The sequence below is a fragment of the Panthera tigris genome, chromosome A2 (genome assembly GCF_018350195.1).
Source record: "Panthera tigris isolate Pti1 chromosome A2, P.tigris_Pti1_mat1.1, whole genome shotgun sequence".
Lineage (NCBI taxonomy): Eukaryota > Metazoa > Chordata > Mammalia > Carnivora > Felidae > Panthera > Panthera tigris.
In genome coordinates, this window is record NC_056661.1 from 77,708,559 (window position 1) to 77,721,906 (window position 13,348).

At 41.4% G+C, this 13,348-nt stretch overlaps 1 protein-coding gene across 1 annotated transcript in view; it reads left to right on the forward strand.

Annotated features, from left to right (window-relative positions):
• Positions 1 to 3,628: 3,628 nt before the first annotated feature.
• Positions 3,629 to 13,348, forward strand: part of NAMPT (nicotinamide phosphoribosyltransferase) — a 41,231-nt gene continuing 31,511 nt past the window's right edge. The window contains exon 1 of the mRNA XM_042964512.1: positions 3,629 to 3,821. Within this exon, the coding sequence (XP_042820446.1) occupies positions 3,765 to 3,821 (57 nt within the window). The 5' untranslated portion in view covers positions 3,629 to 3,764. The remainder of the gene's footprint in view (positions 3,822 to 13,348) is intronic.

Here is a 13,348-nt window from a genome sequence, read left to right on the forward strand (position 1 = left end):
CAAACCACACTTAGGAAAACACTGCAATAAAAAATCTTGACAGTTTTTATAGTTCTAATGGTCTTTCTCTCCGTCATTGATTTTGGCCATTGAGTCCTAAGGTGACCATCAGGAAAATGCATAAATAATTATGACCCCCAAATCCCCATACATAGCATCATAACATATGCACATTTGCCTTGCTTTATTTTTTTTAAGTTTATTTTATTTATTTTGATAGAGAGAATCCCAAGCAGGCTCCATGCTGTCAGTGGGGCTTAATCCCAGGAATCATGAGATCATGACTTGAGCCAAAATCAAGGGTTGGGTGCTTACATGACTGAGCCACCCAGGCGCCCCTGCCTTACTTCTACAGATGAATCAAACCTTTTTATTTTTGCTCTTTACCATTATTTCCCACTTTATTTGTTTGGGATTAGAAAAATGTATGTTTGGATATAATAGGAAACAAAAACACAACTAATAAAGATGGGGAAATTGATGCAGCATACATAGATTGGGAAACTTCTTGCAGGATATGACATGTGGAGGGTTTAACATCAGATGGATGATCAACCCAGCATTGCCCAGGTACATAGTGGGTGTAGCAGACCACAGGACATTTGCAATGGAATGACTGTGCACAATCCATGTATGTGTGCTAATCCTTCCTGTATGTGGGTTACACTTACTCTATCACTTCTGTACTTTCAGAAGACTCAGCAGTTTTCTGGGTGTCTCTGTGTGACTGCAGTGAACCCAGCAGACTGAGTCATTAAAGGGTCAGCAGCACTGATAATCGGATCCACGAAGACCCACATCTTTCTGTAGATGAGTCCTTTTCCTTGGGAAATCACAACTCTGGATGGTCCCCAAAGGGCCATGGAAATTTGAATGAACTTCTGTTTAATTAAAAAGGTTTTCTTTTTGTCTTTGTGACAACTGTTGATGCTTGGTAAAGCTAGAGGAAATTATAAAGGGTGATGGATAGGACCATTGTCAGGAGTTGCAGATGGGTGAATCCCAGACCTACTTCTCTGTTTGGGGTTTACTTTTTTTTTTTTTTTTTCCTGTTTTTGTTTTGTTTTTGTTTTGACAGTGTTTCTTACTGAAGTGAAATGTGGTCAAGACCGGAATATCTGAGGCAACCTTTAAATACAAACATGTACCAAAGTCTGTCTGGAAGAGTGTGGGGCAACAGAAGTGATGTAGTAACACCCACTTTGCCTGATCAAATGTATGAGTGGCAAACTTTCATAGCACTCTGAGGGATACAAATAAGGAGCTGGATGCCCAATTCACCCTGCTTGACTGGCTATTTGGTAGGAATGGTAGATTAATCCAGGGCTTGGAATAAAGTGAAGGGGCCCAAATGAGTCTTTGTATTGACATTATTTGTCATGTGTGGGTACTCACGAGAACAGTTTCTCAGAAACTTTTACATGCTACTAGATAAACATACTAAATGCTAGCTGTTAAACTGTCTTTCAAGGGAGGCTATTTCAAAACGAAATCTAAACTTTGTATTTGGTAATAATTTCATGGTTCTAAACCCCAATTAATTCAAAATTGGTCCTGCATTAAGCATGTAGGTAGTTACATACAGTGTGCCTGATTCTGTCTTAGAAAAATGGTGATTTTCTGTTGCTAACATATCTTCTTTTCCTCTGGAGATGGCGTTGATGGTTTAAGTCACTGATAATGTGTGTAGGCCTTGTGACTTTCTACATTTAACAAGCAATGTCAATGAAATACTAACATTTTTGCTTGTCCTGATATTAAACTTTTTCACCTTAACAGTGCAAATACAACGCCAAGACTGTAAGATCAAATTTTATTTTGCCTTAAAAAAATGCTACCATAAACAAAGCCCATTTTGTAATCAGAACCCTATTTTTTTCCTGTGTAAGGCAGCATAGAACAATGGTCAGTTATACATACATGGATTCCAGGAAGCAAAGCCAAAAAAATTTGTCATTTAAGTAAAGTAGGTTATGGAAATTTTAAAATGAAGAAACAAGCACCAAATTAAGAGAGGCATACAGGATCATCTTCCTTCTTTGAATCACACTGCATGACTTAAAATTTCCCAAAATAAAAAAATTTTAAATAATTCACTTAAATGTTTTAACAAGTTATTTTCCCCAGTAAACACAGTCAACCAAAAAAAAAGCCTCTTTTGTTTTCAACCTTTTTGCTGAAAATTACTCTAAATGTGTTATTATTTACTACTCTGGTGAGTGTATTGTCACTACCTTGGTATCTCACCACTTCCATGATCTTTGCCTGTACGGACTCCATACATGAAGGTGACTGTCCAGAACCTGTACTTACTCCAAGACCATAGTCTAGACCGAAGTTGCTATTAATTGAAGAGGTCTCCGTTTTCTTGTGATGAATTTCTCCATTCACAATGTACCCGTTTCCACCCCACTCTGCAGATAAAATGAGAGACTTTCACTAACTTGAAAAATAGTCTGTTAAGTCCCTGTACCAGTTTTCACTGAACCGTCCCCTCCATGGCTACTTGTATCTTGTAAAACCTAAATCTTACAACTAAAAAAAAGAAAAAAGAAAAAAGAAAAAAAAAAAAGGCAGCACCAGCTACTGACCATGTGGACAAAGGAAATCTGTTTCACGTAAAAATGCAACCACGTATAGGAACTGCGCAAGTGGATGGTCTGTACTTAGATGAAGTCATCTGACGTCGTTTCCCTTGCTTCTTATTTGGAGGTTGCCAAACCACTTCCCAAGATTTAACGATTCTAACAATGATGAAAGTCAGTTTTGCACCGTGTCAAAATCTTGGCCCGTTGTCGTTTACTTCTGGGCACTATTAGATTCAATCAGGCCTTGTACTTTCATTAGATGTGAGGACTGAATTCAACCCCCGCCTTCCCGCGCAGGGTATTTTCTCTGGGAAAATATCAAAACATCATTCAAAGGATCAAAGAGCTCAGCCACACAGTCGGAGGAAAGCGGAGTCGATGTGGCAGAGTAAAGGGGCCCCTCAGACCTTATTCCTCACCGCAGATCTTCCGATTTTAAAGAGTGGGTTAGAAGGACCAGGAGGGACAAGAGGGATGGAGGCAAAAGATTCGCTTTTCAATCCCAGCCGAAGACAAAGGTAAGTAACTGCACGGGGGGGGGATGGGGAGAGCGGCAGAGGGAGGCTCCTCGGCCCCCAGCCGGGTGGCGTGACTTCTGGAGGACTCAGAAAACGGGCCAGGACTGGGTAGGACGGGAAGGTGTCACGCGGCGGGCGAACCGGCTAATCGCAGAAGGAGCGAGGCTGGGAATTACCCCTCCCCCGCCCCTCACCGTCCCGCCGGGAAATGAAACCGAAGCAGGACCACAGATCCCCGGCCGGGACTGCCCGGCAGCCTCCGGTTTCCCGGAGCCAGCGTGCGGGAAAAAGAGCGCGTGCCTCACGTCCTCTCCGCCCAGCCCCGCCCCCCCGCGCGTTGCGCACGCGCAGCCGCGCCCCGCCCCTCGCCTCTGCTCCGGGATGATGGGGCGGGGGCGGTGAGCCGAGGTGAGGAGTCGGTCGGAGTCCCTGGGCTGAGAGCTCGAGAGCTGCCGCCGCCACCACCCCCCGCCGCGTCACGGCTCCCGGGCCCGCCCTCCTGTGGCCCCTCCTCCCCACTCCGCTTCCCCCCTCTTCTCCCCCGCCCCTCCGGCCGAGCGGTGACTTAAGCAACGGAGCGCGGTGAAGCCCATTTTTCTCCTTCCTCGCCGCCGCGCTGGGCAGCTCGCGGCGCGTGGCCCGCACACTCCCGCCCGAGATGAATGCTGCGGCAGACGCCGATTTCAACATCCTCCTAGCTACTGACTCCTACAAGGTAGAGGTTCGGGGCGGGGGCAGGTGAAGGGGGAAGAGAGGGCGCGTTCGGGACGAGCGCGGGGCTGTGGGGCGGGGGGCGGCCGGTCTGGGGTCGTGGCGCTGCGCGAGCCCGAGGGAAGAAGCGGGCGAGTGGCGGCGGCCGGATGAGGCAGGTGAAGCTGGCGCCGCAGTGGGGAGGAGGTGGATGGAGGAGGGATGGAGGGATGGACGGCAGGAGGCGGGGCTTTGGGGTGCGTGGTTGGGGGGGGGCGCGGCGAGGGGCTGAGGCGGGCCCCAGCCGGCGCCGCCCGCCTGCCCGCCGCTGGGCTCGGGGCTCGGGGCTCAGGCGGTTGTGGCGGGGTCGGGGCCCGGGAGGCTTGGGCGTCACCGGCCGAGCGCACGCTTTCCCCAGGAGCTCGGCCTTTTGGCCTTGGCCGGGTCGGATTGGGCCGGCCTGGGCGAGGGCTCTGCCGAGGAGAGCGGGTCAGTTAGGTAACGGCTCCTGGGGCTCGGCCCTGGAGAAAGGGAGTGGGGTTTGAGAAGTGGGTTTTCCCCGCCAAGCTGAATCGAGTGCACTTCCCCGCCCTTGCTGAGCAGGTACGTCCCTTCCCGAGGAAGAGGTGGGCGAGGACCTAGTAGGGGTGCTAGTAGGGGTGCCGCAGCAGCCAGCCACGTTCCTCTGCCTGTGGCCGGGGTGTGGAGGACACCTATCTGCCCTCGGGAAACATGCTGGATTCCCTCGTCCCACTCCACTGGGCTCCGTTTCAAACTCGTTTGCTCCTGGTGATCACTCGTGCTCCTTATCCCTGTTGTAAAGGCCGATCCCCTGCCCTTACTCCATTAGGGTCACTACAGGATTTCTGTGAAAAGGAATGTGAATCACGAGTTAAATGAACTGTAGTTTTAACCCTGGAGAACTTAGAGGAGTGGCACAACACAACATTGTGTTAATATGCCTATTGGACACTTCAGTGTATTGCTGCTCCATTAAGTTTGTTTGAAACCCACACAAATTAGTAAAGGAAAGAATGATTAAAGGAAAATGTGGCAAAGTTTTTCCCCCTAGTTTCCAAATTACATGAAGTAAACTGAACTATACTTTGCTAAAGCTTTGTTGGCCAACACACTTAAAAGATGAAATGTCAGGCCAGAAAACCCACTTGAACAAAATAAAGTTCAGTTTTTACTTGACAGTGTGGTGGTTTGAAATACAAAGGGAAAGCATATTTTTGGGTTTTGTTGTGAGGTTTTGCTTTTTGTTTCTTTCCTTAAATTTAATTGGACAAAGTATTTTGGAGAATCCCGTTTTACTTAAGTTCTGTTTTGTTCATTTCTTCCCAGGAGTTTAAGATTCTACTAACGATAATTTAGACGGGTAGTTACTTAAAACAGAGCCAAGTTTCCTTAACAAGTGGACTTTTAAATTGAATTTTAAAGTGGAAATCTACACCATTGTAAGGAGATCAAAGTATTATCAACTATGGTTTTCTAAGCCTTAAAACCTTCTCTTGTCTTAGGTCCTAGCATTTTGAGTATCTTCAGTAGTGATTTTAGAATGGTCTCATTCATAGTTTTCTCTTAATTAAATTTTTTCACCCAATTTTTTTCCTAACTAAGTCTTTAAAATGATTTCCAATTTTTATAATGTGGTAATTTATGATTTGATTGAAAATGGGAAATAGTTGATGGGTCTAACTTTTAAAAACAAAATGAGTGTAAATTCCTTTAGTTCGTGGTTCCTCGAGCCATTATACGTAAGGAATGTAAAATTGCCTTAACATCAGTTTTCTGGGATGCTTTTAATTAGAATGAATTACCATAAAGTTTTCTAATCTAGCAGGGCATACCTAATGCACTAGTAAAATTTGTATCTCTTTAATAGCTTATTCCTGCCCGTTTTCAAATCAGACTGGTATATTTTATTCTCTAATATGAAGCCTATTTGTTTTTTATATGTTTTTAAGTTTTTATTTTAATTTCAGCTATTTAACATACAGTGTAGTATTCATTTCAGGTGTACAATATAGTGATTCCATCACCCAGTGCTCATCACCCCAGTGCTCATCACAAGTGCCTTCCTTAATCCCCATCACCTATTTAACACATCCCCCCCGCCTACCTCCCCCTTGGTAACCATGTTTGTACTCCATAATTAAGAGTCTGTTTTTTGGTTTGTCTGTCTTTATTTTCTCCTTTGCTCATTTGTTTTGTTTCTTAAATTCCACATATGTGTGAAATCATGATATTTGTCTTTGACTAGTTCACTTAGCATTATACTCTCTAGTTCCATCCATGTCTTCACAAATGGCAATATTTCATTCTTTTTCATGGCTGAATAATCCATTGTGTGTGTGTGTATACACATATATACACATATATGTATGTATACATATATATGTACACACACACACACACCACCTCTTCTTTATTCCTCAATGGAGGAACAGTTGGGCTGCTTCCATATCTTGGCTATTGTAAATAATGCTGCTATAAATATAGAGGTGTATGTATCCCTTTGAATTAGTGTTTTTGTGTTTTGGGGGTAAGTACCCAGTAGTAAAATTACTGGATCGTAAGGTAGTTGTATTTTTAACTTTTTGAGGAATCTCCATACTGTTTTCCAGATTGGCTGCACCAGTTTGCATTTCTACCAACAATGCAAAAGTGTTCCTTTATCTCCACATCTTCACCAACACCTGTTGTTTCTTGTGTTGTTGATTTTAGCCATGTTGACAGGTGAGAGGTGATATCTCATTGTAGTTTTGATTTGCATTTCCTTGATGGGGAATTGATGTTGAGGATCTTTTGATTTATCTTTTGGCCATCTGTATGTCTTTGTTGGAGAACTATCTGTTCATGTCTTTAGTCCATTTTTTAATTGGGTTATTTGTTTTGTGGGTGTTGAGTTGTAGAAGTTCTATATATATTTTGGATTCAAGCCCTTTATTAGATACATCATTGTCAAATATATTCTCCCACTCAGTAGGTTGTCTCTTTTAGTTTTGTTGATGGTTTCCTTTGCTGTGCAGAAACTTTTTATTTAGACATAGTCTCAATAGTTTATTTCTGCTTTTGTTTCCCTTGCCTCAGGAGACATATCTAGAAAGAAGTTGCTACAGCCAAAGAAGTTACTGCCTGTGTTCTAGGATTTTTATGATTTCAGGTCTGACATTCAGGTCTTTAATACATTTTTAATTTATTTTGTGTATGGTGTAAGAAAGCAGTCCAGTTTCATTCTTTTGCTTGTAGCTGGCCAGTTTTCCCAACGCTCTTTGTTGAAGAGACTGTCTTTTTCCCATTGGATATTCTTTCCTGTTTTGTTGAAGATTAATTGATATGTAGTGGGTTTATTTCTGGGCTTTCTAATCAGTTCCATTGATCTGTGTATCTATTTTTGTGCCATACTGTTTTGATTACTACAGCTTTGTAATATATCTTAAAGTTCAGAGTTATGATGCCTCCAGCTTTGCTTTGCTTTTTCAAGATTGCTTTGGCTATTCGGGGTTTTTTGTGGTTCCATACAGATTTTAGAATTGTTCTACTTCTGTGAAAAATGCTGTTGGCATTTTGATAGAGATTGCACTAAATGTGTAAGTTGCTTTGGTTGTATAGACATTTTAACAATATTCTTCCAGTTAATGAGCATGAAATGTCTTTCCATTTCTTTGTGTTGTCTTCCATTTCTTTCATGAGTGTTTTACAGTTTTCAGAGTACAGGTCTTTCACCTCTTTGGTTAGATTTATTCCTAGGTGTCTTACTATTTTTGGTGCAAATGTAAATGGGATTGTCCTCTTAATTTCTCTTGCTGCCGCTGCATTATTGGTGTATAAAAATGCAAGATTTCTGTACATTGATTTTGTATCCTGCAACTCTGCTGAATTCATTTATCAGTTCTAATAGTTTTTTGGTGGAATCTTTTGTGTTTTCTATATGTGGTGAGACCATGTCTTCTGCAAACAGTGAAAGTCTTACTACTTCCTTACCAGTTTGGAAGCCTTTTCTTTTAGTTGTCTGATTGCTGTGGCGGGAACTTCCAGTACTGTATTGAAAAAAAGAGGTGAGAGTGGACATCCTTGTCTTTTCCATGACCTTAGGTGAAAAGCTCTCCATTTTTCCCCATGCAGGATGATGTTAGCTATGGGTTTTTCACATATGGCATTTACTGCATTGAGGTGTATTCCCTCTAAACCTACTTTACTGAGGGATTTTATCATGAATGGATGTTGTACTTTGTCAGATGCTTTTTCTACATCTATGGAAATGATCATGTGGTTCTTATCCTTTCTCTTATTTGTGTGCTATATCACATTAATTGATTTGCGAATAATCAGCCACTCTTGCAGCCCAAGAATAAATCCTACATGATCGTAGTGAATAATTTTTTAATGTATTGTTGGATTTGGTTTGCTAGTAATTTGTTGAGAATTTTTCATCTGTGTTCATCAGAGATACTGGCCTGGAGTTAGTGGTGTCTTTATCTGGTTTGATATCAGAGTAATGCTGGCCTCATAGAATGAATTTGGATGTTTTCCTTCCTTTTCCATTTTTTGGAATAGTTTGAGAAGAATAGGTATTAATTCTTTTTTAAATGTTTGGTAGAGGGGCACCTGAGTTGCTCAGTTGGTTAAACGTCTGACTTCGGCTCAGGTCATGATCTCACAGTTCGTGAGTTCGAGCCCCACATTGGGTTCTGTGCTGACAGCTCAGAGCCTGGAGCCTGGAGCCTTCCTCAGTTCTGTGTCTCCCTCTCTTCTGCCCCTCCCCTGCGTGCCCTCTGTCCCTGTCTTTCTCAAAATTAATAAACATTAAAAAATTTTTAAAAATATTTGGTAGAATTTGCCTGGGAAGCTGTCTGGTCCTGGCCTGTTGTTTGTTTGGAGTTTTTTGATTAGTGACTCAATTTTTTTGCTAGCAATAAGTCTGTTCCAGTTTTCTGTTTCAGTTTTGGTAGCTTATACGTTTTTAGGAATTTATCCATTTCTTCTAGGCTGTCCAATTTATTGGTATATCGTTTTTCATAATATTCTCATAATTGTATTTCTGTGGTGTTGGTTGTTATTTCTTCTCTCTCATTTGTGATTTTATTTATTTGAGTCCTTTCTCTTTTTTCTTGATGAGTCTGGCTAGAGGTTTATCAATTTTGTTGAGTTTTTCAAAGAATTAGCTCCTGATTTCATTGCTCTATTCTATTGCTTTTTTTAGTTTCTATATCATTTGTTTCTGCTGTAATATTTATTATATCCTTCCTTATGCTGGTTTGGGGTTTTGTTTGTTCTTTTTCTAGCCTCTTTAGGTGTAAGGTTAGGTTGTTCATTTGAGACTTTTATTGCTTTTTGAGATTGTCCTGTATTGCTTTAAACTTCCCTCTTAGAATCGTTTTTGGTTGCATTCCAAAGGTTTTGAACGATTGTGTTTTCATTTGTTTCTGTGTACTTTGCAATCTATTCTTTTATTTCCTGATTTACGCATTCATTGCTTTTTAACCTCCCTTGCCATCTTTCCAGATTTTTTCTTGTGGTTGACTTCTGGTTTCCTAGCATTGTGGTCAGAAAAGACGCATAGTGTGTCTTTGATCTTGAATTTGTTGAGGCTTGTTTTCTGGGCTAACATGTGATCTATTCTGGAGAATGTTCTGCGTGCAATTGAAAGGAATGTGTATTCTGTTTTAGGATGGAATGTTATGAATGTATCTGCTAAATCCATCTGTTCATTCAAAGCCATTGTTTATTGATTTCCTCTTTAGGTCATCTGTCCGTTGATGTAAGTAGGGTGTGTTAAAGTCCCTTATTATTATTGTATTCTTATCAATTAATTCCTTTATGTTTGTTATTAACTGTTTTATGTATTTGGTGTTCCTATGTTAGAGGCATAAATATTTACAATCGTTATATCTTCTTGTTGGATTGTCCCCTTTTTTATTATATAGCATCCTTTGTCTCTTGTTACAGTTTTTGTTTTACATTTATTTTTGAGAGACAGAGAACGCACAAGCGGGGGAGGGGCAGAGAGCGATGGAGATGCAGAATCCAAAGCAGGCTCCAGGCTCTGAACAAGCTGCCAGAACAGAGCCCAATGTGGGGCTCAAACCCACGAACCACGAGACCAGAACCTGAGCCGAGTTGGACACTCAACCAACTGAGCCACCCAGGAGCCCCACAGTTTTTGTTTTAAAGTCTACTTCGTCCGATAAAAAGTATTGCTATTCCAGCTTTCGTTTGACATTATTTGCATGGTAGATGTTTCTTCATCCCCTCACTTTCAATCTGCCAGTGTTTTTAGATCTAAAAGGAGTCTCTTGCAGACAGTATGTAGAAGGATCTTGTTTTTTATCTATTCTGTCACCCTATATCTGTCGACTGGAGTGTTTAATCCATTTACATTCAAAGTAATTATTATAAGATATGTATTCACTGCCATTATTTTTTTGTGATTGTTTCTGACGATGTCTCTGATTCATTCTTGTCTTTCTCTCATGGTTTTCTGGTTTTCTTTAATACATTTGGATTTTTTTCTCTTTGTTGCATGTTTATTAGTGGTTTTATATATGTGCTTACCATTAGGTTTGTATGTAACCTCTTTGGCATATAGTAGTCTATATTAAGTTGATGGGCGTTGGAAGTTTGAACCCATTCTTTACTCCTCTCCTTCCCACATTTTAAATACACGTTCTCATATTTTGCATCCTTTTATTTTGTGAGTTCCTTGACTGATTTTTTACAGAAATACCCATTTTTACTGATTTTCTGTTTCCTACCTTTATACTATCCCTTCTGGTCTCTGTTCTGCTCAGAGACTCCCCTTTAATATTTCTTTCAGGGCTTGTTTGGTAGTCATGAACTCCTTTAGCCTTTGTCTGGGAAACACATGATCTCTCTTTCTATTCTGAATGACAGCCTTGCTAGATAGAGTATTCTTGGCTGCAGATTTTTCCCATATAGCACTTTGGAACTAACATGCCACTACCTTCTGACTTGGAAAGTTTCTTCTGAAAGATCCACTGATAGCTGTATGGGGTTTCCCTTGTATGTTACTGCCTTCTTTTGTCTTGTTCCTTTAAACATTGTTTCTTTATTTTGCCACTTTAATTACTATATGTTTTGGTGTGGATCTGCTTTTGTTGATTTTTTTTGGAGGGTCCTCTGTGTCTCCTGGATCTGGATATCTGTTTCCTTCTCCAGGTTAGGTAAGTTTTCAACTGTTATTTCTTCAAATACATTTTTCATCCCCATTTCCTCTCTCTTCCGGGATTCCTATAATATGAATGTTACTGTGCTTGATGGAGTCATTGAGTTCTCTAAGTCTATTCTCGTTTTGCGTAATTCTTTTTTCTCAGCTTGATTACTTTCCATTGCTCTGTCTTCTAGATTATTAGTTTGTTTATGTTCTTCCAGGCTGTTGCTCATTCCATCAAGTGTGTTTCTCATTTCATTTACTTAGCCCTTTATCCCTTCTAAGTTATTCGTTATTTCTGTGTTAATGGTCTCACTGATGCCTTCCACTCTTTTCTCAAGTCCAGTGAATGTTTTCATGATCATTACTTTAAATTCTCTGACATGTTACATATATCTGTTTCACTTAGATCTCTGCCCATGGCCTTTTCCTGTTTTTCATTTGGAACAAGTTCCAAAATGTCTTCTCATTTTGTCTTAGTCTCTTTGCCTGCTTCTCTGTGTTAGGAAACTTAGCTACGTCTCCTGTTCTTGAGGGTAATGGCCTTATAAAGAAGAGGTCCGATAGTGCTCTATTGTGTAGTGTCCCCTGTTCCCCAGGGCCTGGCACTTCTGGGAATGTCTCCAATGTGTGCTGCATGTGCTCACCTGTTGTGTCCTTTAGGCCAGTCATCTATAGAAGTTCTCTTTGTCTGCCATGGGCAGTATTTGGTCCCTAGCCTGAATGTGGTGCATTTTAACTAGGTGTGCTCTGTTCTGTTTGTGAAGTGAGACATGTCACTATCACCAGTAGAACTGAGGCCCTGCAAATCTCCCACCTCAGGAAGTGCCATGTGCTCAGGGTTTGGCCCTCTTCTGGGCGAGGGGGCCCAAAGTGCTAGGACTGAGGCAAATGTGAATGGGAGGGGCAATTCCACCCAAGTGCACAGTGGCAGGGGGTCGTGGGGGCTTGGTGTAAGCAAGTTAGGTAGGGAGTGTGGGTGTTGCACTGGTTCCCACAGGTGGCCCTGTGCTTATGCTGAAGGGCAAGGGGAGTGAAATGGCTTCTGCCAGGGCCTTTGTTCCCAGAGGAATCTATCTATGAACGCTGCCTCTCTGGGACATGGTCCAAGATGAGCAGATAACCTCCCCACTGTGTGCCCTGGCTGTTTTGCAGATCACTGTTTTTTCACACTGTATGTTCATGGGCTGTTTGCCTGCCTTTTCTATAGGAGCAGGGCAGTGCCCTCAGCTGTATCCCGGCCAAGCCTCCTGACCTTTAAAACTCCAGGCTTTAAGCCCTGCTGATTGCAAGAACTCACAAAATTTGGCTCCTCTCACTTTCCAAGCCAAGTGCTATGGGGATTCATATTCCTCCGTGCTCCCTTGTGTGTTTGTCTGTCTGTAGCCCTTCTCCCTTCCACCATAGCGGCCACGATCTGTTTCTCCCAAACCACGTCTCCATACTTCTGCCTTCTTTTTTTGTGGCCTCTTCTCTACCTATAGTTGTGGGATTTGTTCTCCCGCCTTCAGGTAAATTTCTAGGGTATTTAGTATGATTTGATAATTATCTAATTGTTTTGAGACAAGGAAAGCCTAGGGTCCTCTTATTCTGTTGTCTTCCAAACTGGTCTAATATGAAATCTTTTTACTAAGATTTTTAATATCCCCCCAAAAAATATCCCTTAAGAGCATTTAGTCAGGTTGATATGTTTTATACCAATGGTTTACAACAGCACAATAAAATACATTGTGTATTCCATACTAATATTTTTAAATTTTATTTGCCTTATTAGTGGTCTTTATAGGCTATATCCCATTTTTACCTTTTTATCTTCTTAGATGAAAAGAGACAAATCAGAATCTTGATGTTAGAAGCAATGAAATTTTTATTTGGCAATTAAATGAAACTATTAGATATCCTTATCAGCACTTACAAAGTACTGGCTAGTTACAGTAGTGAACCTAGTGGTTTTAGACATGTTGATGGATAAGAGAATAACATTGATTTCTTTCTAAAACTGAAGAAAGAATAGTTGGTCGTCTAAGGACCATAAAAAGGTATTTTGCAAGTAGTACGATAGTGCTTAAGCACATGACAACACAGGTGCTTTGTTTGTCCTTGTATCCTCTCCAGAGGGTTCATTTCTGTAATCACATACTATATCATACATAATAAGGAACTGAGGAAACAGGTAAATGTGGTTGTTTTTCCATTTTCATCCTGGGTTCCTGTTTAATCATTTCAAAATGGCATAAAGCACAATTATCTACTGGGTTGTATTTACATTGTGCTAGGCCAGGTAAGGAAGGGTGCATTGAGGGGTGTTAGTCACTGCGGTGCTTAAAAGGCATTTGGAAATTTTCGTGAAGGAGACAGGTCAGGTTTCTGTTTGG